Source organism: Ischnura elegans, chromosome 12 (genome assembly GCF_921293095.1).
Source record: "Ischnura elegans chromosome 12, ioIscEleg1.1, whole genome shotgun sequence".
NCBI classification, from domain to species: Eukaryota; Metazoa; Arthropoda; class Insecta; order Odonata; family Coenagrionidae; genus Ischnura; species Ischnura elegans.
The window spans coordinates 46960168-46982196 of record NC_060257.1 but is presented as its reverse complement, the minus strand read 5'-3'; the positions used below and the strand labels follow the sequence as shown (position 1 = coordinate 46982196).

General features: G+C 35.1%; 2 protein-coding genes across 2 annotated transcripts; both read right to left on the bottom strand.

Annotated features, from left to right (window-relative positions):
* Positions 1 to 607: 607 nt before the first annotated feature.
* LOC124168677 lies at positions 608 to 3586 on the bottom strand. The gene is made up of 2 exons (XM_046546943.1): positions 3548 to 3586; positions 608 to 985 (listed from the first exon to the last, which is right to left on the bottom strand). The coding sequence occupies exons 1-2, from the start codon at positions 3584 to 3586 to the stop codon at positions 608 to 610; spliced, it is 417 nt and encodes a 138-aa protein (XP_046402899.1).
* Positions 3587 to 10608: 7022 nt separating this feature from the next.
* On the bottom strand, positions 10609 to 19432 carry LOC124169418. Its single transcript, XM_046548013.1, has 5 exons — positions 19373 to 19432; positions 19081 to 19138; positions 18458 to 18675; positions 15869 to 16456; positions 10609 to 11600 (listed from the first exon to the last, which is right to left on the bottom strand). Exons 2-5 carry the CDS (start codon positions 19136 to 19138, stop codon positions 11220 to 11222), a joined length of 1245 nt encoding a protein of 414 aa, XP_046403969.1. The 5' UTR covers positions 19373 to 19432; the 3' UTR covers positions 10609 to 11219.
* Positions 19433 to 22029: the final 2597 nt, after the last annotated feature.

The window sequence follows — 22029 nt, the reverse complement described above, 5'->3', positions numbered from 1 at the left end:
GGTGGTTGCCAGGGGCGCAGCTAGGAATTAAGGCTGGGGGGGGGGGTTTATGCAACTAATACCGGGGTGTGTGGGGTATGGAATACCCACCAGGATACGCGGTAGGGGCGAAATTAATAAATTGCGGAATTTTAAGATAAATGGTTCAAAATGGTGAGTTTTAAGGCTTTCTGAGGGATAATTTATTAATCCTTACACTATTCTATTAGTAATACCAATCCCATTAATTAAAATGGATTAAAATTAAAAACTTTTCTGAGGTCTGGGGGGGGTTTTATCCCCCAAAACCCTCCCCCCCCTCGCTGCGCCACTGGTGGTTGCAGCCCAGGTAAGCAGGGTCAAGTTTGATGCTACACAAAAAAACACAGAATATACATGTGTCAGCCAACCCAGACCTTGTATTTCGCAGCGGGTTCTAAAGTAGCGGTCTGCTGCCATTAAAATTTATATTTTAGCAGTATTGTATTTTTATTTATTATATTAGTGACATAGAAATATTGGAAATATTCAGATGTGTAGCTAAAATTTATATAAATCTCATTTTTATCATTAAATTTATCTACACATTAATACGTTTTAGATTATAACTAAGCTGTTAAATTACGAATTACCATCGGAGATAACTGCGACAGAATTCCCGTAAGGGGTCCATGTTCACCCTCATTTTCTCGAGATGTTCAAGCATTTTGGTGAACGCGGGATCAGATCTAACTGTATTCACGATGACTTGGAACTCTTGGCTTCGCAGACGTTTCAGAAGGTCTTGAAACTCTGGGTCTGGCTCACACCTTGTTTTGTACCACTCGTACATGTTGTCGAGGGGTAAGGTGTCCACGATGTCGTCAAACATTCCCATCACCCCAGATCTGGAGGAGTCGCTAGCTTTGAGTGTTTTGTATGCAAGTGGGGGAATCGCCAAAAGGTCCAGCACATAGTTCACGTAGCGGTATAGGTCGTATCCAAGACCTTCATAGAATTCCAATACCTGTGAAAAGAAAATGAAGAATGCATCAGAATGTTTTTCTTTAGGGATAGAATGGTTGTAAAAGCTGTTAAGTCATTAAGGAAGTTAGTGCGGAATCGGCAGTCACGTGAAGTACTCGAAATACCTATTATTTACGCAAAAGAGTTGCCAAAACATTTAGACAAAAGGAAACATAATTAGAAATGAATGTGAGTGCAATTTTGCACCTCAGCAAAATAAAAGCGTCAAAAGTTAATTTTAAAAGGTATTTACTGTTGTCAACTTGATTACATTAAACACTGCTTCCAACCTTTTCACGCTGAATTGTTGACAACACTTTTGACTAATTATTCACAATATAAGTGGTTAATCCTAACTAAATATATTTATGTATAAATTAAAGCTTTGTAAGATGTATGTAAAAGCTGGAAAACTAAATATAATTGCGTAATTTAGGCGAATTCGGGGTAGTGGTTTCCGATTTTCGATGTTGGTGCCAGAGATTCCCAGTCGCTTTGCCAGTTTTGGGCAGTTTTTCGCAAATATCTTTCCTATTTTATCATGGACATGTACTTTCCCGTATATAATAGATTTGTCACAAAATTTTGCTTCTAATGAGTGCCGTCTCAACAACTTCTTGTTGTAAAAAGCTTCGCTAGCTCGAAGAAACCGTATTTCTCCATAAGAGCCGATGTAAAATTATCGTTATTTTACCGTCAAATATCTCAAAAACAGCTCTTTGGATTTTTTCCTTTGGGCCATTAAATGTGCGTATTTCAATCAATATCTGACCAAAGTTTCACCAAATTCGTGTAATTTTTAACTACCTTATAGCTATAGCTAATGTGCGATTACAATCGGTCACTTGTCATCGGTCATCGGTCAGTGGGAGCTTGGTTGCCTAGGGAAGGGGTCGGCGACCTATGACTTGCGAGCCACATGAGGCTCTTTCTGCGTCAAATTGCATCATCCAGTTCCACGCGCACAAAATAAACATTTATTTGAGGCTTAAATTTTTATATGAATATGTATTATTTCGTGTTTAAAGACATTTATTAAAAAAATCACATTTATATACCTTATGCTATTTAAAGACCATGATCTTGAGACAAGAAAATTAAGTAGCTCTCTAATAACGGAGAACTTTTTTTTTATTATAACGTTTGGCTCTTCCGTTTCAAGAGGTTGCCGATCCCTGTCCTTGGGTATAGGGTGCCGGACTACAGAACCAAGAGTCAGTACCCCCGATTATGCCACCGGACACCGCTGTGCATAAAATCCTCGAAGTTGGAGGTGAACCCGTGAAAGTAACTATCCCCCATAAATGTATGTGAGACATTTACGCGCCTATGGCGAGCTATGCTCTGACCAATGCATGCTAACCTTAGGGTTGAATAATTGTGTGATTAAGCTTTATTTCTATTAGATTCTAATGAATAATTGGTATTAAAACTAACGTTCATTGAATAATAGTTGGAGTGAGAGCATAATTTAGAAGAGGATATCATGACCTGCCTTCCTACCTCTCGTTGCTTTATTTACTGAAAAGTTTCAAATACTTGCGAATCCAAAGGTTTCGTTAGAAAACAACTTTGTTTGCTATAAGTTCGAAAATATTAGTTTCCTAATGAAAATAGGTGTTCGATTTCTGAAGTAATAAAATACTCCACTTATTAGTAGCGCTAAAAAATTGCCTACTCAAAGTAAATAGCAAAATTTTGGATTATTTTGAAATACATTACGCCATTACTTTAAAAATATCAGTTTTATAATTTGGTTTTTAAGGTCCCCAATTCATATTCTGATTTTTTCTCCTCATTTGTAAAAAAATTAAGGTTCTTCTGCTTGCAAGCAATGAAATAATTTTTTAATGGGAATCAGGTGCAAAATTTGTAAGCTTATACGTAAAGCAGTTGAATCTTACATGCCTCATATCAGTGCAAAAGAATCAGTTGAAATAGGGATTGTTAGTGGAAATTGATTTATTTACCTATTTGCTGTTTATTTTTCGATATAGTGTGCCAAATTCCATGTTTAACTTAAAGGTTTATTTTGAAAAAAGATTGAGAAAAGAGAAATTGTCGAATATGAAATCCAAATACTTTTATTCTCTAATTAAATAGAAGGCGGATTCGAAGCAGGGTTGTAATATTTATTTAGAATGTGAAAATTATGCTGAGGAAAAATCATGGCCAGTAGTAGTCAGCGGTTACTGAAATAGCTCCCGAGCTTTTACCTGAATTGGAACAATGATATGTCATATACATGAATTGCCATGTGAAATGATTTTCTAATGACAATGCATGGATATTTCACTACCGTTCACGGAGCAGACTTTGAAATATTGCGCAATGCTCTGTCATATTAAATTAGATTGCAATGCAAATACTGTTAAAATTTACATCCGTGATTTTGATTCATAAAAGCGAGTGAATGTTTTCTCTATGGAATCGTCGTAATCGTATAAAATGGCGTTATTGTCCATTTTTGAATAGTTTTAGGCCTTTCCTTAGGTTAAAAATATTAATAGTTTAATTTTGATTGCAGGTGCTTCTCCTCCAACGACACTGATTCATGACTTACCCGTTTGAGCTCCGGCAACTCCACTACTCTTGATATCATGTCCCGAAATTCATCCGATTGAAGGAAATTCAAGAAGAACATGATATCGGGGTCATCCTGCATATGGGTGAGTACAATATTTATTATATCGTCCATGGGAACAAAGTGCGACAGCTCCGTTGCGATTTCGTCAAGACTTTTGCCTTGCCGGTGTCGTATGTTTTGCGTAAGCCTCATTGCGTTTGTATCATGTTGTTCTCCACCTTTTAAAATATTATAAAATAATCAGTAAACTGAATATACGATTTCATGCATATAAAATTCTATAAAATACACTTAATTTCCGCGGGCCTTTCTGGCATTTTAGCGATTATAAACACAATAATTTATTTTTCTATAAATATAAAAAATAAATATAAAAGTACAATAGAAGAAATATACGAAGAAAAGGAGAAAAAATATGAAAATAATTGGTGAAGATGGAATCTTATTATTTATTGATGTCTCTTCAAGCATCAATATATAATAGAAATTGTCGAACCTGTAATTTCCTTTCTTATTTCAACTGTCGTGAGGGAGTTCCATCATCTTTCGCCTGAATTTATTGTACATGCAAACATTTTGAAAAAAGGAATAAAAACCCCATCAAAGAGTGAGAAAAAAATTGATTAAAATTCTTTTAGGGAAAATATCGACATTTTGTGAGTAAAATTATAAAAAGTGACTCATAAGTATATAACACAAGTGCATTGTTAAAGATCTTTCTTCTCAATAAGTATTGCGGGAGTATTTACACATGGAGCTGCTAGAGCGATTATAGCTGCAGTACGACCAAGGAATTAGATCATTCGGCCGTTAAAAAGTCGGCCAATCGGTGTAGACCTTAGTTGTCAGTTGGGTTAAGTAGGGTTAGTTACCGCAGGGACCACAACTATTCTGCATTGAAGATAGCATGTGAATAGATAATTTGTACTTCATCGTATTAGTTATTACCGAGCCCAGTATATAGCTAAATTTTTTACATTATAATTTTGATTAAAGCAGCAAAAAGATACGTGCCCTAGGGCCATCTTTTATTGCTCATGCATTGTGACAAATATGAAAATTTTATTTTTTTAACTCAATCTCTACATTGTGACCCTAGCCCCCCTAGCCACCGTGCACGAAGTGAAGTAATATATAAGGGTAATCATAACGTATTAAATATCCTTTATGTAAATATCCTTGGTTAATTTTGCAAGAAGTGATCGTCACCTCTCATACTGTAAAAAAAACTTTATTGGTGAGTGATTGGAAATCAGGGTTATGAATTTTTTCATTTGAGTGAGTTTAATTAATGATTTTTATTCATATTTTAATGTCAGTGGTAAATAAGAAACGTACTGCTGAAGAAAGTACACCAATCGTGCATTTGAAGACCTATAAGTATCATGTATCAACTTTATCTCAAAACACTTCTTAGTGTTGAGGTCCAAATTATCACATCTACTATTATTTCGGGTATTTACCTATCCCATAGATTTTGACCATGTCTCAACCATTTTTAAATATGATCCCTTGATGGGATTCCCATCTATGAAACATAAATAATAGTGCTTTTAAATACGACGAATTCAATTAATTCCTAAGTAAATTTTAAATTTTGTTATAAATTAATTAAACTGTACAGATTCAATAATTAAGATAACTATCGACGTGATATAATGGTACTCCTGATCGCTAGTTGCTCCCATAAAATAGGTATTTACCGTTTTTATCTGTAATCACCGAGGAAGATGAGTTTCGCGCTATAAAAATAATTTCTCGAAGACGGCATAATGTTTTCTGTTAAAATCGCAGTATGCTTTGCGCAATCTGTCATCTTTTGAGTTCTTTTGTGTTATCATTTTGCATTATGGGGATTTCCATTTGCGTGGTCGACAAATCCCACATTATTTTTCGAAGAACTTCCCACGCAAAAGATATCGTAGAAAATTGGAGACGTCTTAAGGTGTTTTCGTGAGAAAATCCGTCTTAACCTTGGAAACTGCGAATTTTTACCTCAATTTGACGTTGGAATTTTTCTCTTGCTCGCTTTTATAATTATTCAAGTGTTCTACCGGTTAAGGTAGAGTTATGAGGAGTGTTTTGCGAGTTACCTGAGCCAGCCCAAATCAGACCTCTTTTTCAGTTTAGAGGAACGGCTTCTCCCTTTCATAATATCAATATTAAGTCCTATTCTCTACCTTCTTTTCCCTCTTTTGCCTAATATCCTTCCCTCCAACAAGGATTTCTTGAAAAAGGTTTGTTGTCAAATGAGAATCTCAATATTCCTATGTGATTTGTGTGTTGTACCTCATCATCCTTACGCGATACCTTACACATCTTGCACTACACAACTTGCTACATTTATTTTAAGATGGAGAAAAAAAGAAAATAAAACGTTAACATAAAACTAATATGAATACTCATACAAGTTTCTCATCCTCCCCTAAGTGAAAACTGATGTATCAGAAATATTGTTGAAATTACCCTGGCGCGAGTAATAAATAAAGGATAATTTGATTATTATGCCCATGCAGCGGTTGCAAAGGGGTCTTCGTCCCGGAAACGATTTCTCGAATTTTAACATTGAATTGTTGGTACATATAATTGTTCTTGTATCTAGCCTTTAACATTATTCATGGAAGCAATGCTTCTAAGGCTTCAATATAATTACGAGATTACCCTGATATTTTGGAATGCCTATTCTGCCATGCCTATGGAAGTTGTGAGTACATGACTATCGTTCTTAAATATCTGCATTTTTTTGGACACTAAAACCTGCGTTGTGGCATTTGATAAACATTGACCTATAACCTATATGCATTAAGTTACATGATTCTATTTGCGTGTGATTAGAGATCTCGTTTCATTAGCGTTGTTTCATGCTTCGCGAAACGTTACAGACAGTGAAAAAGGCCAAGAAATTATATAAACATATATGGCTTCTTAGAGCACCTATTGTAGATAACGATAAAAAACAGCTAATGTAGATTATGGTAAAATCACATAGTATGATAGTCTTGAATAGTAAAGCTAAATATAAAAAAAATAACGTCTCTATTAAAAATATGGTCGAAATAATTCTGAAACATCGAAAATCTTATCACCCTTTGAATTAGGAGACCGTACTTACCTTCTAGCTTAAAAGCTGTGCAGGCAATTCCTATGAATCCAGCGAATATGATTGAAAATCTCATCTAAAAAAGAAAAATATTAAGTGAAAAACATAAACATTGATCATAATAGTGTAGCTTTTGCAGCAGCAGTTGTGATATTCGTAATAATCAAAAGAAGTTACCATTAATTTGCTTTGAATTTGAGTAGGTTGATGTACGAATTTCGATATAAATATTTGAAAATTTTATTTCTCGCTTTATTATTAAATGATAATCCCTAAAACTCGGTAGCAATTAATATTTTTGAAATGAGGCAGTGATTTTTGTACTTACCTTTTCCTTATTTGATGTCAGTGCTCTATGCAAGGAAGAATTCAGTTTTCTCACAGTGTTTACAGTCCAGTGAGATTCTTGAAGGAAAGAAATAAGTCTGATCAGCCTAATTTTCCTCGATTTTTGAAACTCCTCTGAATCGTTGAACGCCCTCTTATATATTCCCGTTTTGTTCATTTATTATTTTTTTGGGTCATGTTATTTATTGTATCCGGTATATCCACAGCGTTAAGCTTCCGATGTTGACGCTCAATGTTGTTTTAGCGGTCAGATAATTACGTAATGCTTTCTCAAAATATTCCGTAAATGATTGATCCCGACGATGATGTTATGAATATGGCTTTGTATTTGTATTTGATACCACTCAGATCATCGGAAATAGAAAAAGGAAAAGTATTCGTAGATTAAACATCCGACCGGTTATCGTCCGCATAGGTAAAGTAAACTTGTGTGCTGACATAATGGCTTAAAATCTAAATAGACTTGAGTAGAGTAGCTCTGATAGCATTCCATTCGTTATTTTATGCCTTGCGTACCTTCTTCCATTTTCTGCTTGTGACATGTTCTTCACCAAAGACTACATCATCCTCCATTGGGTCCTCCAAAATTTCATCATTTGGTATTTATTTTATTTATTTCTTTTTTTCCGAAACCACCGAATACAGCTCATATTGGCCGCTTTATATAAGAGTGTTCAACAAAAATTTAACAATTACACGTACACGAGCAACTATACTCTAGGTAGGCGAAACCTATCCAGGAATTTACCCCGCCGCCACCGAGGCAGGAAATGGTATATTAAATTCGGACATAGTACGGCTTATAATTCATGACAGATTTAAGTTAAAACTTGAAAGTAAAACTTAATATCAGAGTAATGTATTTGTGAATAATGGCATTGCGTGTTCATTCCTGATAACTCGTATGAAAATAGATAATGAGCTGAATTTGAATAGCAAAAAACTTGATTAGTGAAATGCGTCATTGTCGATATTGCAATGGTTTTTTAAATCAAAATTCGGTTCAAAGACGTAAATGGTGGATTGAATGGCACCCCAAATCTCGCGATTAATCATCAAATAGATGAAAAAATGTTGATCTTTATACGATGCGTTTCACGCGGAAATAGCATGGGATAGTGCGAAAGTCCGCATGCTCCCACTTATAATGTCGGTTGGGGGTTACAAAAAACCTCGTTTGGCAATTTGGATTAATAAAATCTTGATTTCACCGGCTTCTATCTCGATATTCACGCCGAACAGGTGATTCCTCGATCAAAGATTGTATATCGGATTACTCGAGATTCGTGATGCATGCGATCTTTGTGAAATCAGAATGTGTCTTCTTTTTACCACACGGTACGACGCAGGAATGTGTGAAATTGCACGCAGAGAGTAGGTGAAGTTTTAATATCAATTTGAACCTATCTCTGACAAATTTCGAGGTATTTGACTTTTTATTACTTTAAAAACTGATCATGTCTCGAGTGCGCCGTTTGAAGTCCAATGTGCACGCAATTAGCACGCTCCGTACTTGCTCTAGTTGGCCTGTGCTTGTGATAACAGGTGTTCAGATGCCCTTCATGGCCTTCTTAATTATGATATTGGCGACGAGTTTTGCAGATATTTAAGTGCCATGATTATGAGATTTGACTAACGCTAACTATTAGCAAAGATGATCGGAAACTGTGCTTACGATAGAATATGTAATTTTTACCATGTATCAACACCTGAGATTTTAATCCAAATTGAAGCTACTTTTGACCAATTTCGAGGACTTTTGATTACTCTATAAATTGATAATGTCTCGAGTGAGTCTATGAAAAGCCTTAAAATCCTAGCTGTTGCTGTGTGTCCGTATGTCTTCCCCCGGAATTAATTTTATGTTTTTTTTTGTATCTCGATCCAGTTTTTGGAATATATTGTCATTCGATTTCTTTTGAAAGTGACCCAAGACTCATTTTCCGGATAACCGAGGATAAAAAAAATACGAACCGGCCATGTCGAGGAGTGTCTTTTGGTCAGTGTTTTCAAATTTGTCTATAAACTGATATTGAAACTTCTGAAAATACTAAGAGCGTCTAGAAATGAATGATTCTTCCTGAAAGCTTGATTATTATCAACCTAGTTAGAATATTCTCTGGCAGTCAAAGGATAACTTTTGTAAATAGGTGTAATAAGGTAGGCACTGCCACGGCGTGCCTTGCCTAATCAATAATGAAATAGAATTTGTTATTTTATTATTTTTAGTAAAAAGTAAATGAGGCTGAGGAACTTATATGAACTCCCATGTATTGTAATTAAGATAAAAATGTACAAATTAAGGAGATTAATAATCTTGATGATTGCATAATTACCTATTCTACAGTGGCTGCACGAATGTTGGGCTGAATAGGATTCTTTCCTGTACTTTTAGCCGAATCCTAGCATTTTCTATTAAGAAGTTTTTTCACTGTTTCTGTCAAAATTTGGTATTTATGTAATGTTATTCCAGCATATTTTTGACTGTACTGTGTAGTGTAATTTTTTCTGCTGCAATTCAAGCTCAAGACTCTTGAGTCATCAATTTAGCCCGCTAATGCTTTATTCACCTTAGAAAGGTAACTATGCCACAAATACCGCTTTATTTTTTCAATATATGATGAATTCCTTGTAAAAAATTTATTGAATTTATTTAGCGGTATTGCCAAGATAAGAACGTTTGTATTTAATTTGGCACTACTATTTACTAAAGAATCTTTTTTGTGACAAGTTTTTCATTTGTAAGCGTTCCATACCGTTGTCAGTCATAATCTTAAATTTTCGGGAACGTAATGGTCATTTATATCTCAGTAGCAAGTAAAAATTAGGAAATAGGCATGAAATTCTGTATCAACGACGAGTTGACCATTTGCCCTATGAGACACCTATCGTTGTCCAGGTATTTTCCTGTAAAGAAATTGTTGGCATAAAAGTGTTTTTTTTTTCGATTTGAGTAGCAGAATGCAATATGACTAAGTATTGTATTCCCTTTAAGAACTTTCTTTTATCTGGAGAAGTGCCCATGTTAATTTTTATTAATGTTGATCTTCGAATTAATTTTGCTCAATGTGGTAATGTTACCGTTATTTGGTAATTTATCGAATAATCCAATCGTGATGAAGAACAAGCATTATTTTAATTAAATTTGACCACATTGTTTCTTTTTCCAAACGTTTATTTTATTTGCATATATTTTTGATGGAATACATCGGTAGATATAAATGAGAGAAAATTTTTCATGCAAGTTTTTGAAAGAGTGGGAACAGGGTACATATTTTTTATTATTTATTTATGTAATTTGTTGTACATATATTTTATTGCTCTGGACACCTATGTAAGTATAGTTAATTCTCTTATATTTTATATGAATAAGAGATATACGACTAAATTATTACTCTATGTGTTGGATATCATGGACTTTCCCTTGCTGGACATGGATGGACAGCATTCCCTTAGAATACGAAATCCTTCCTTTTTTGAGATAAGTAAGTGATTCCATCCTTCCCATTTCGAATCAGTACGTTCAGGTACCTTATTATTAACTTGTATTAGCTTTTGTATGTTCAAACTGCCTTTTTTCGTGCAAATGAGCCAACTTTTAGGGTTATTTTTATTTACACCCTTTAGCTATTGACAGCAAATGGAATGTTATCAAATACGTAAATAGAAAATTTGGATTTGAAAAGGGACGAGTACAGTGTTTTTGAGCATCGAATCACTGGAAGTTTTGGAGAAGAAAGTTTCACAAAAATGGCATTATCTTTGGTTCTCAGGTTTCTGAAAAGCCTCGCTAAAAATATGGCTGTGGTAAACAATAGTCCCTATTAAAAGTTTTGGTTTTAATCGGTGAGTAGGTGTAGTTTTTGTCAGATTTTAATTGGTGTGCACTACATGCTTGACTTTAATCCATAGGCGTTCATCCCTTCAAACACTACGATTCAGTGAGGTTAGCAAGCTTGTATGAAATTGATCTCGTGCTTAATGGTCACTCGTAATTTTTGTTAGAACTTAATTTTTCCTGTTATGATAAACAGCTTGTAAGAGGAAAACATTATCGTTCCTAGGTTATTACAAAGTTGGAATAGAAACTCGAACTAAAAAAGAAGAGTCATTGTTAACGTTGGTTGTGATAAATACGATAATAAAATATAATGTCTTTATTGTCATGTTATTGAAGTTGCTTCGTAACGAGCGCTAAGGTTACCACCCGAGGAAGCTTTGTAGCAGCATTTCAATGCCTCTGACGTCGACTCCCAGCTTAATGAGTCCATCATGTATGGTGTTGAATGAAAGATGATGGTACACAACGTTCACCACCACTTTGAAGTCATCGCTTCTCAGGAGGGTTAGGAGTTGCTGGTATTCGGTATCCGGTTCACACGTGTCGATGTACCAAAAGAGCATATCCTTAAGTGGGAGGAGATTCTTGATATCGTCGAACAGATCCGTCAGTCCTGATTTTGGTGTGGGAACTCGACGAATAATGGGCGGCGGTGTGAAATTTGGTATTCCCAGTATGTTGAGCAAGGAGTTCAGGTAGTCATACACGTTTATCCCGTGGGATTGGACGAAGTTCAAAACCTGGAAAGGATAAAAAGGAATGTATGGGAAAGCTTACCATTTTGTAATGTTTTTGTTAAATCTCATTGTTGTTTGTCATCTAATCCTGGTAAAATATTGCAACACAATTTTAACCCACTTTACGATGAGCTACGTAGCTGAAAATTTCAGGGTAACTCAAAACTCGATGACAGTGCAATATTCTACCACTTTTTATAATATTTACTGTATCTCGATTGCTGTTCAGAATTTAAAATTAAAAGTGGAGATTAGTTCACAAAATGACCACTAAAATCCGATGGCGGCGTTGGGATGATTTGAAAGAATGAGATTGAAAAAGAGTAAATTAAAATATAATTAGCTGTAGTTTACTGTATTTTGTAGTTTCATTATGCTATAATGTTAAGTATGAATTGAGTGTTATAGTGGAACTTGAGTGGAACATGCGCCCAACGATCTTCATTGTATATGAAGAAATTTATTTAGAGACTCTGTCAGGTTCATAGAAAATTGTTTATATCTTTTATAGTTCGCGATAAAAACGTTATTTTTAATAAACATTGATTTTTATTTCGTGATATTTACTTATCTCGTTGATATGGGTAAAGCGAAAAAACCTCTACATCAGTAGCCAAAAGAGGTGACAAGAGGTGACAGGTGAATTTTTTTTAGCATTGAGAGAATGGAATGTTACTCATACGTCACCCACGCACGCAATATTCACCGCAAGAAAAGAAATGAATTGGAATGGGCGATATATTTTTCTTCTTGCTTGATATTCATCAAGCGAAGGTATAAGAATAAATGCCAAATAAAAAACTTTATTCTTATTGATTTGCGAAAAGAATTTTCAACTGTGACCAAAATCCTAGCTAGAGTAGGCGCCGCGCGAGCGCTGGAAAATTTCTGAAAGCTATATGAAAAATAGTGGATCCGTGTGAATTGGCACTACTACTGTTTTCAATAAGACACCAGTTTGTACTCTAATTTTTGTTTAAGAGTCAAAGACCTGCACGTAGTTACCTGATTTAGTACATAATGGTGATGCCTTCAGAAGGCCGCCCTGACGAGTGGAGTTATTCAAATATAAGACACGGTCTCAGGCGTTACTTTGTGGAACTGCTTCATCATAGAATAAAATAAAATTACTCTTTTCTATTCCAAACTTTATTTTTAATAGTACGACCCGGGTTTCTGCATCTCATGTTTTAATCAGGATCTCATGCAATCTCAGGATATCACCTGATGATAGCATGAGATGCAGAAACCCGGGTCGTACTATTTAAAATAAAGTGTGGTATAGAAGAAAGTAATTTTATTTTATTCTACGAGTTATTCAAACATACAAATCAATATATACGCACCTTTTTTCCCCGAATAAGGTTTATTTAGATCGCCTGTCTCCGAAATGGATACTTTGATTTTAATTGATTATTAATACGCTGCCCCAATGAACGGTCGGATGTTACAGCCAGTAAACAAGGGTAAGTTATTACGGTCGAGTATCCAGGTGTTTTATGGTTGCTGTAGTGGATCGCTGTTCTATGAATATCAACTGAAATTGTACTATGAATTGTATTTTTGGGGTTGTTACAATCAGGTTTAGTAATTATACGAAACGCCTAAATGCTATACGATTTTCTTATGGAGTTAACTCTGTTAAGGAGAGAGAATGGAACCACCAGTGAGCCTAATTTAACTTTTATGGAAGGAAAATGAACTAGGAAGTACTCAGCGTGGTTTTAACTTTTAGGAACTGAAGGGATAGTGTTCATTTTATTTTTTATTCAAAATTTATTATCAGCGGCAGTACCTTTAAATAATACTAACGAAGCACCTCTTTCTGCACCTTAAGTGTTTCTGCACTTTCTTAACCTTATGGCGTTCTGCGGTCAGATTTAGATTCAGCGGACCAAATTCCTTTTGAAGTGAGCACACAACCGTATGAGGCCATGTGATTGTCGAGAGGTGTATTGCGTTTGGATTAATTTGTCATCATGGTGATAAGCATCCCGGTGATTTAGTCCTCGGATTGGATACCTTTACTTTAAAGGAGATGCTTTTACTTTATAGTCAGCATCTCTATATACATATTTGACATCTGGGCGATAAAGATAGATTTGTGCAGGAAAAGTTTTTGTCTAAGTTACTGAGTCATAGAACTAGGTGATACCCCTGCGGCCACCTTCTGCTTATAGCTTCAGTTGTGAACTGCGGTTATTTCCGTAATATTTGTTAGGTGCTTCCGCTAGTAGGGATATCGTCGTCAGTTCACAGCAACACATTTATAATCTTTTAATAATCAAGCCACAAACTTCAGAAAAATTTTCTTATTATTTTTTCGAAAGTAACTTGTACAAAAGATTAGCATGAACACAGCTATAAAAATCTTGGATGTAGGCTTGATCGTGATAATGGTATTATCTTGGTCCTCGTAGGATTTTGGACTTTGAACTGGCGAATATAATTAAATATTTGATATGGATATGAATTGCGAAAAACTGACGTATGTATTGAATTGAAAATAATTTTTTATTTTAATTTGGATAATTTGTCGTTTATCTTTTTAGCAATGAAAATGTTTGAAGTCAAACTTGATTAAAATAAATTTTGTTTTTGACATGAATTGAAATTAGGATTACCTACTTATTTAAAATCTTACAAACTCACCAAAATTTCCTATTTTATTTCAATGCTACAAATAACCATTTTTATGAGGTGATTTGACTGGAAGAGTCACGAATCTACTTTTGCATCAATGAATGCCTCATATTATGTGATTGCTTCAAAGAAAGTAAGGGAAGTTATTAATTTTTGGTACTTTGTTGCTCTTAGCAATATTTGAATCTGGAAACATCAGCAAAGAATCCAAGAAAAATCAGAAATTGTTCTGTATGAAATTGGTTGAAAACTGATTATTTGCACTTACATTTTTATATGATCTTTATTGCCAGTTAAATTATATCTCCTTTTTTTTACAAAGCAAGAAAAATCAGCGTTATATCGTAAGGAAACACTTCTGCAATCTTTATAAACAATGAATATGCCGGTGAAACATTAGTTTAATACGTGCTCATGGTTTCATGAAAAGACAGCGACTTCTCAAAATGTATACCATTGTGTATAAAGAGTTTAGCTCCGAGGTCTGAGTTGGTCGCTGGCCATCGGCAATGGTGAAGCAATTGATCAATTTAGTAGGAAGATTGTGAACTTTTTGCGTGAATTTGCTACTTTAAATACGAAAATGAACACTTGTGTTGTTCCCTCTTATTTTTGTCCTTTGCTATTCTGTAAATAATAAAAGAAATCACGAATCAATCTTCGTTATATCATTCTTACATTCAGGAAGATATTTTAATAGCGTATTAATAGGTTTAGTGAAAGCTCAGGACGAGAAATATGTGGAAACAAAATGTTTTGATTGCAAATTTAATTTTGGTATTAATGGAAATGATAAACGGGAAAATATTGATCAAAAAATTATTCACCTTAATATGAGTAAGTTTACTAACAAGTATTTTCTATTTTACTCTTGCCTAGATTTTTTTGTGTAGGTTGAAAGTTTCACTATTCTTTACACGAGATTTGTCGGAGTGAATGAGGATCTTCTGACGAGGTAGGAAGGATAAACAAAGAAAATTTTTCGCTCGAATATAATTTATTTTTATCTGGCTGTAGACCGTGAGTGACACTTGTACAGGGAAAGTATGTAGAAAAAGGTTTAGGAAAAGATAAGTATCAGTTATTGAAATATGCTGGCATAATTTGACATTGAATTATCTCAAATAAAACTCTTTCTTTGTAATGGGACCGAATTCCGCGAGGATAAATGGCAAAAGTTTTACAATCCAATGTTTTCTTTAAAGTTTTGAGTGCGATCTTGATTTTAAGATATGTGGATAAAATGAATGGGGAATATTTTCCTAACAGCGGTAATACATGATTTTATGATCGTGTTCATATCTTTTACCAAAGGAGTCGAATTTTAAGTGTTATTTTCTTATTTTATTTCAAATGACTTTTGTCCCAGGTCCCAGGCTGGTCATACGCGCATTCATTATCCAGTTATTCTCTAGAACAGTGTTTCGGCCTCTTGATATTCTAATTTTGTTTAATAATTCGGAAAATTTGAAAGTTCAACTTAAATGGAGGATAAAAAGCATTTTATCCCAGTGAATGCCTACATTCGCATCTACCTCTAACTAAAATTCACCAAGCTATACCTAAAGAGGATTACAAGTAAAACATACTCTTTAAGTAAATAATTGATGAAAAATTCCTTAACTTACGTCAATAAGCTGCTGTGTTCCTTCTAGCTGTACAACCAGGTCACTGAATTCACCCGATTTCAAGTAGTTGAATACATCCTGTACATCTTTGTTGTTTTCGATGTATTTCAGAACAAGTGCTTCCAGTTTTTCTTTTGGTACCATTGCCATAAATTCGGTGAACCGGTCCTTGAGGCTATTGGTGATTTTTAGCTGCAGTCGGCTACCATTCCCATTCAGAAAATCCTTGATCATCTGTTCTATCGCTTGGACATCGATGCCAAAAGATTTCAATATCGATGTCAGCTCATCATATTCGTTGCTCGCCATAATGTCAGACACCAACTGTTTGAACTCTGGGGACCTTATTCTTGTCAGAAGCTCCTGGAAATTTGGATTCGGGTAGCAAACTGTGTTGTACCAGTTCAGTATGTCTTGTAGAGGCAAAAGTTTTAGCATATCATTGATCATACGGATGACTCCAGATTCATCGGCGGAAAGATGAGGTGTAGAGTCTTGTGGTTGAAATGGTGGTAGGTCAAGCAGCTCATGTAACTTGTTGACATATCGGTAGATGTCTATCCCAGAATCGTACAAGTATGATAGGAACTGAGAAGATAAAAAGAGACGTAAAGTTAGGAAAAATATCATCTAAGAATACAGTCTACCATTGAATTATGACAGAACTGCATCCACTACATATTTAGCGGAGATATTACTTTGACTTTAGGACATGTATAGTATTAAATACTTATTTACTGCTGAATGCCCATCACATATATTTGCCTATTTCATCTTGCGATTCTTCTTGCATTCCAAAAGTATGAGGTTACGATCTCATGTAAAGTATTTCTTCGACTCTCTCACGAATTTCATTTGTTTCCGATGTACTTACTAAAAATTTGAAAATTAATAAGGGCTCTCGTGTCTACACATGCAGTCTTAATTTCGTGCCCAAACTACTTTACACATAGCTTCTTGAGTTCACTTGATTTCATTCTTATCTCGATATTAATAAATTTTGATTTTTATTTATTTTTTATTCCAATGGCACTATCGAGAAAGGATTCCGGAGCGATATGGTTATACGTCACATAATTAATAAGAAAAAAGTAAATTAAGCGAAATAGGATTCTTCGTTTAACAATAATGACTGAAGACCAATCTTTTGAATTAGAGCAGTGAAAAATCTTATATTTTTATAAAAATTATTCACTCATTCTTTTTGTTAGTAAAATTTCCTTTAAATTCATTATTAAGTGTTATTTGAAATGATATGAAAGGAGACAATTAGTCCTGATAAACTGTGTATCTCATGTTGGTATACATGCAGCTAAGAATGATAAGCTATAAATCATAATTGCCTTGGTAAGATCGTTTAAATTGTTGAATGTGAGCAATAGATTAAGCGATGTAACTTTCAATTATTATTTACAGTTTCCTTCCGAAAGTGATCATGTCTTTCTCAGCCTGATTCAAACTTGTTAATTCGCACTGAATTTAGTCATATTTATCAATCATAACTAATTCAATCTCAATACGAGTGGATTGTTTACCATTTTAGGTATAACTAAGAGATCAATTTAAATCTTATTAATGCCATTGGAATTAAAGTGGTGGACCAATTGCGTAGATGATAACAAATTTTATTGAAATAAGATCGATGGATATTAAAGTCACTTTGTATTTTTTAATACTTCACTTCACAAAGTGTAACATCATAAATTGTGCAAAAATTTCACGGAGAAAAATGATTCGCTTTGACCGGGATTCGAGCGTAGACCCCACGACTTCCCGTCGAGTGCTTTAGCCAATTATGCAACCAAGGCGTTATTGTTCTTGGTAGAAATTAGTGGGCTATACCGGACAAGATTATTCTATACTGCTGAGCATATTATGCGACAAGCAGTCCTAGTCGTGCGCGCTGGCTGCCACAGCCAGAGAGCAAGAATATCGTTCTCCTATCCTGTGTTTATTTTTTCATTGGCTCTTTTTAAATGGAATGGTAGGTAATAAAATCATAATTTGTAGTTTGTAATCATCGTAGAACAGTGAAATAAAAAGTGATTATAATTTCATATTGTTAAGTATCTACTTAAATACATCGAGAAAACAGCTATCACTAATCGTATAAAATCATTTTATTACTTCCAATGCATCATATTTATGCATGTTTTAATATTGTTAAACTTACAAAAGATTTATATCGTTCCCCTAATTAGTGCTAAATTATACAAAACTGATTACGAGATAGACTCGTCATTTCAGCGCAAGGGGTTAAGTATTCCGGGACTAGCCTAGGTGCCAACTTTACGGAGTAACCCGAAATGCACAAGTGCATAAATTCAAAAATAAAAATACTTCATAAAGTTATTTTCATCATTCCGGTTTACCTACGACGCTGGTTCTCTTTCAGAATAACACTGGTGTGTTGAAACCGGAGTGTCAAAATAAAATTTGAGGAAAATCAGCCAGTTTTTTTTAAAGATGAGTAATTAATAGAATTTTACAGTCATGACCAAGACTACTGTTAAGGTGAAAATACTTTATCACAGACATTTACACGAAAAATTCTAATAATGTAAAAATATATATGCAAATTTTATTTACCTTTTTGTATTCTGAAGAGTTGTCCACTCTACTGACTAGGGTGGCAAAGGAATCCGAGTACAAGAAAAGTACCGCCTTCTGAACATCGGGGTCACTTTCCAAGTAGTCCATGAAAATTCTCGTCTCGTCGTCCAGTGGTATGAAAGCCAGGAATTGCTGGAGCAAGTCATTGAGATTCGGTGTTTCATCTGAAGGGGCATTCTTGTCTAGCCGTATTCCTGCATTTAAACGAATCACAATTTAAAAAAATCGTTTACTGAAGGGGATTTTAGTTTACTAAGTGAAAGACATTCAACTCAAGCTCATCGAACTAAGGTGATAGGACTATTTTCCAAGCATTCCTCATGCCCACAGTCACTTGGGTTAACGGGAATTCGGTTTTTCTCATGTGCCCGCCTGCGTGAAGTTGCTATCCTGTACATATTTATACCAAAAGTTGGTAAAAAATTCTTACGTGTAGAATTTGATTTGCTTAAAATTTTAAATTCTGATAAATAAAAAAGATTTGATGCATATAGTGAACTGAAATGAAACAAAACTTGACGGGGACCTACTCTTAAGTATGAAAAGACTTACTTCACCAACATATGAAGACATATTAATCAAAACGGATTTATACTCACCTGCTCCACGTGCATCGTAGGTTCCTAGGAACAGCAAGAAAACCAATAAAAGCTTCATCTGAAATGGAAGGGTAAACTGTTTAATATGATATCCACTTCACCATTACGCGTTATGCGACAGCTATCACATGCGTAGCGTCACCTCTGTCGCACTAGTAAACAGAGCTCTAGTGTGTATGTTTACGGTGATCTATGCGAAAGAGTTTACTGCGAAGTGTTGGATAACTTGAGTTATACAACACGAAGACACACGATTCTTTGCACCTGCCATCTGTGCCATCTGTTATCTTACCTTCAGGGAGGCGTCTTCTTCAAAAGAAATGAAAAACTTATTGACGGTGTATGTGACTTTTATCAGATATTTAACCCAGGCGGAGAGATAAAATTATCTGTTTGCCTACATTTCTTGGATTTCGAGGACAAGATTAATTTTGACAAAAATTTATGATCATTTCTGAATTTTTATCTTAGAATATGCTTTTTTGGAATGTCGCAATGCCAAACAAGCAGCATTTTTCGTGCTAATAATTCTGCCGGTCAGACAAAAATTGCCTTTTTTCCTTGAAAACGTTTTCATGAGGAATTGGAGAATACCTACACATTCATAAAGTCCGATTTCGTTATTCTATTCTGTCTTTATGATCCTAAAATTTAATGTACTATTTATTTACCAAAAGTAAGTGCAATGGATCAAATCTCAAAATGAGTGAGATTGCGCAATCGTATTATTGATACACGCTCCAAGCTCTCGTTTAATTAAGCTCATTAATTGTTTCAGACAATCATAATCGCATAGTTTCGTACCACCTCATTTATTTAGTGCCCTTAAAAATACAGAGCATCAAATGAAATGTCGAAAAGGATCGATACCGAAGAAAAACAGTGTTCATGGTAACTGTAAAATGCATCCAAAATGTTTGCGTCGCCATAGCTCAGTAACTAATGCCTCATTCACATTACGATTGTTCCAGCCATTGTCGGAACTATCGTGCATTCACACGACGATTGTTAAAACCTGTGCTGCCCTCTAGTGCTGACATCTAAAGTGAACGGGAAATTGACGGTTAGCAAAGCTGTTGAGGTATGCATGGAAAAGATATTACTGTGCTCAAAGTGTATTTACCGAAAAATTTGTTTTCCGCCCATATTCCTTCCTTCTTAGGACAAATCCATGAAAAAAATAGAGCTTCACGAGCATTTCGCCTTTTCCTTGTCGCTTCCGTTTCCGGTCTCCCAGCGCCTAACCATCGTAAAATAGCAACGTTTGGAACTACGTCAACTATTGTCAGGACATGCATTCACACGGCTAGTTCGGCCAACTATCGTTAGGACGGTCGCTCCGACAATCGTAATGTGAACGAGGTATAAGGAGTCAACCCCATATTAAAGGACAACCAATGCTAAATATTGTCTCCCCTACCACATCCTGAGGTATTGAAGAATCCACATGAAACTCCTGTTATTTATTTCTTCAAGCTGGTTGCTTGCGCGAAGTGGTTGTTACATGTCTGGTGAATCAGAGAAATCGGGGATTAGTCAGGGAATCTTGACCATGGCATCATAGAAAATAAATCTCGTGAGGCACGACTCAAAAGAACCTTCGAACTGTCGGCAGGTTTAAGGCTTTCCTCTTTGGCACTTGCTTCATTGGCGTGAAATTTGCATTTGGAAATGAATCAATTTGATTTCAATGTGAATTTAAATGAATTTTTTAAAAAGAATTATGAAGTTGATGGAATCTTGGCCTTCAAAAATGATACATTTTGTCGGGGAAAAGTTAGTTTTAAATTCAATGGTATTGTGTCAACCATACGTACAAATAGACTTGTATTAGGTAGTGTTCTTAACTTGCTACTTGATGATATAGCAGGTGATGTTATTATTAACGATCTACTTTCGTTTTTTTCTGATGCGACAGTGTACAGAGTGGAGAAAAATCATGTCACGAAATTTTAGCCCAGTATACCTGAGGGCAGATGGAACCGAATCTACTAATGTTGTTTTGCTCCATTTTTAAACTACATAAAAAAGCTAAGGGCTCCAATTGGTTGCGAGTTTGCTCTGCTGCTGGATGTTCTGGACAAAGGCAAATGCAGTCAAAGAATTCGAAGTCGTGAGTTATCCAGAGCATTCGGCAACTCCAATCGGAGCCAGATCGCCGAAGGCCAATCTGAGCTCTTGGCTTTGTGTTTTTAAAGTGTTAATAATTTTAGTGTTTTTTACGGTGTATGTGAAAATGTTTTTATAATTTAAAATTGGTGCGTTTCAGAACTGAACAACATAAGTAATTTTGGTTCATACTGGCATCAGCTATCAAGGGGTAAAATTTCGTGGAATGGCTTTTCTCCATCCTAGATATTCCTTCTTGATTGGAAATATCAGAATTTTGTTGCGCATGCAGTGGCGCCGACTCCATGGGGCTTGAGGGGGCACGAGCCCCATCGAAAAATTCGTTATGGGTGTGAGGAAAAAATGTGTCAGGCTTGTCGATTTTCCCCGGAGTGTCCAGATATCGAGATTCGGGTTCTAAGGGTTCTAATATTGATCATATGACTCTATGCTTAAAAAACTTAAAACTCACTATTTATAAAATTTCCCGGGGCAATATCCCCGGTTTGGGCCCCCCCAATAAATTTTAGTTCTTAATAAATAATAGTTTTTGTAAGTCGGCATCCCTGTGCGCATTTTTGATTTTTGGGCATTTCTGGTCCATTCTTTAATCGTTCCTATTTTACTGTCTTCTTTTCCTGTTTACTTTAACCATGATTCCAGATTTGCTCGCATTTCACTATCTTATGTGATTTAATCGATGCATTGTATTTTCGAAATTTTATCGCTCATATCTCGTTTAAGATGGATCGTTGTGTTTTCTCTTTTGTCTAAATGCATTAAAAATCATTTAGATCAGGAGTGGGCAATTGTTTGGGCTCGTGGGCCACTTTATTTGAG

Bases quoted from the DNA above. Each gene is read 5' to 3' on its own strand.
- LOC124169418 (XM_046548013.1), bottom strand. From the start codon at position 19,138: ATGAAGCTTTTATTGGTTTTCTTGCTGTTCCTAGGAACCTACGATGCA. The intron at 18,676-19,080 runs GTGAGTATAAAT...GTTTAAATGCAG, and splicing joins CTACGATGCACGTGGAGCAG to GAATACGGCTAGACAAGAAT. The intron at 11,601-15,868 runs GTAAGTTAAGGA...TATCCTTTCCAG, and splicing joins GAACACAGCAGCTTATTGAC to GTTTTGAACTTCGTCCAATC.
- LOC124168677 (XM_046546943.1), bottom strand. From the start codon at position 3,586: ATGATATCAAGAGTAGTGGAGTTGCCGGAGCTCAAACGG. The intron at 986-3,547 runs GTAAGTCATGAA...TTCTTTTCACAG, and splicing joins AGTTGCCGGAGCTCAAACGG to GTATTGGAATTCTATGAAGG.